Raw genomic sequence first — 2,129 nt, forward strand, 5'->3', positions numbered from 1 at the left:
CTTCAACTCGCCGAGTCCAAGGCCAAAATGCAAAATATTTAAAAGAAGGGAATACGTACCAAGAACCAGGTGCTACATTATGTATGTATATGTGTTTTTGTATGTACAATCCTATGTATATATGTATATTTATGTATGTGTATGTGTATTATGTATGTGCATGTATTTTCGTATGTAAAAGTGTATTATATATATGTATGTATTTTCATATGTATATGTGAATTTTGTATGTGTATTATGTATGTATATGTGTATTTGTATGAATAGAAATAAATAGTAATAGCAGTGACGCCTTTAGTGGCGACGGAGAGCATTAGCGGCGACGCAACTATAGCGGCGACGTATGGAGCATCAGCAACGACCAATGGAGCATCAGCGACGAGCCAACAACGACGAGCCTTTAGCGGCGACATGTCGCCGCTAATACCTTTAGTGACGACATGTTGGACCTTTAGCGGCGACGCCTGTCGCTGGTAATACTCTTATTTCTTGTAGTGTTTTTGGATGATTTTTGTATGGCATTTACAATCTTTTGGATGACTTTTAATTTTATGTTATGGATTTAAATGTTATGTTATGTTATGATTTGGATGAATTTTAAATTTTATATTGTGGAAATAAATGTTTTTAATTTATAATTTATAGGTTACATATGGATATGGATGGTGAAATTTTAGCTTTCTTTTTATTATCATGGTATTGGTTGATGTCGGCCCGACGAAGGCAAAGATATATTGAAAGAATAAAAGATAATGATTCAGATAAAAGCGGGCATGAATATACTCAAGAACTGCTACACGGAACTTCTACACAATGTCATGATATGATGCGTCTTTCACGCGAGGCCTTTGTACTGCTATGCAATCATTTTACTCAAAAAAATTGGTTTCAAGCTAGTAAGACATTAAGCATTGAAGAAAAGATAGCTATATTTTTACATGTTATAGCACATAATCAACGCTTCCGAGTGGTTAAAAGAAGATTTCAACACTCCACACAAACAATTCATAAATGTTTTCATGAGGTCTATATTGCAATGATCACTCTTGCTAAAGAAATTATCGTGCCGATAACTTCTAGTGCGACTGCAAATACCTCGAAATGCCATAAAAGGTTAAAAGCTATATTTCCCGGAGCAATAGGTGCGTTATATAGTACTCTTGTACATGCAGTTGTTCTCGCTGATCAACAAAATCGTTATAAGGGAAGAGGAAAAGGTGAGTGTTATCAAAATGTATTGGGAATTTGTGATTTCGATATGATATTCACCTTTGTATGGGCTGGATGGGAGGGCATAGCACATGATTCACGAGTTTTGAAAGAAATTGCATTTAATCCGACTTCCGGATTTCCATTTCCTCCACCAGGTTTATATTCTTTCTATACCTTTTATTATTATCTATATTGTTTATATAATATGCATCACGCTCACCTTTACTGATAAATATTACCTTTGTGACGCTGCATATACAAACACTCGTGGATTTATGACTCCATATCGCAATACGAGGTATTGGTTAACCGATTTTCGACGACGAAGGGCGTTAACTAAGGAAGAAAGATTCAATCATGCTCATGCACAACTCAGAAATGTTATAGAGCGCGCTTATGGTGTATTGAAGGCAAGATTCCCAATCTTAAAACTAATGGCTCCTTATCTGTTTGCAGTTCAACGAGACATAGTCATTGCTTGTATCGCAGTACATAATTTTATAAGGAAATATAATATTCAAGATGACTTATTTACATGCTTTGAAGAGAACAATGTGGTTACTCCTAATACGAAAGATGAAGGAAATGAGGGCATACAATGGGGTTCGGAAGGAGTTGAATATATGAGTACTTTCCGTAACCAGATTGCAAATCAACTGTTTTCAAATGGTTCAAGTTAAGTTTTTATGCAAATTTTTTTGGTTTGTTTCAATTTTAGGATCTTTCTATTTGTAATTTCAATGAAATCTGTTTAATTTGAATTTTTTTATGACATTTTCTACTTTTTTATAATCAGTCAGCAATTTTATTTAAATATCTTATAGAAAATAATACAGTTTATCCAACACAAAACAAAAAAAGGGTAAAATGGTAATTTTTATCAGTCAGCATAGCCAGTCAGATCCATAATCAAACAA

At 34.0% G+C, this 2,129-nt stretch overlaps 1 protein-coding gene across 1 annotated transcript; it reads left to right on the top strand.

The window, feature by feature from the left end:
- The first annotated feature begins 411 nt into the window (after window positions 1-411).
- Window positions 412-1,892, top strand: LOC145066869 (uncharacterized). Its single transcript, XM_079014121.1, has 3 exons — window positions 412-473; window positions 646-1,367; window positions 1,669-1,892. Exons 1-3 carry the CDS (start codon window positions 412-414, stop codon window positions 1,890-1,892), a joined length of 1,008 nt encoding a protein of 335 aa, XP_078870247.1.
- The last annotated feature ends 237 nt before the right edge of the window (window positions 1,893-2,129 follow it).

Source organism: Lactuca serriola, chromosome 8, assembly GCF_051521515.1.
Source record: "Lactuca serriola cultivar US96UC23 chromosome 8, Lser_US96UC23_V15, whole genome shotgun sequence".
Lineage (NCBI taxonomy): Eukaryota > Viridiplantae > Streptophyta > Magnoliopsida > Asterales > Asteraceae > Lactuca > Lactuca serriola.

Bases quoted from the DNA above. Each gene is read 5' to 3' on its own strand.
- LOC145066869 (XM_079014121.1), top strand. From the start codon at position 412: ATGTCGCCGCTAATACCTTTAGTGACGACATGTTGGACCTTTAGCGGC. The intron at 474-645 runs GTAATACTCTTA...TATAATTTATAG, and splicing joins AGCGGCGACGCCTGTCGCTG to GTTACATATGGATATGGATG. The intron at 1,368-1,668 runs GTTTATATTCTT...ATCTGTTTGCAG, and splicing joins ATTTCCATTTCCTCCACCAG to TTCAACGAGACATAGTCATT.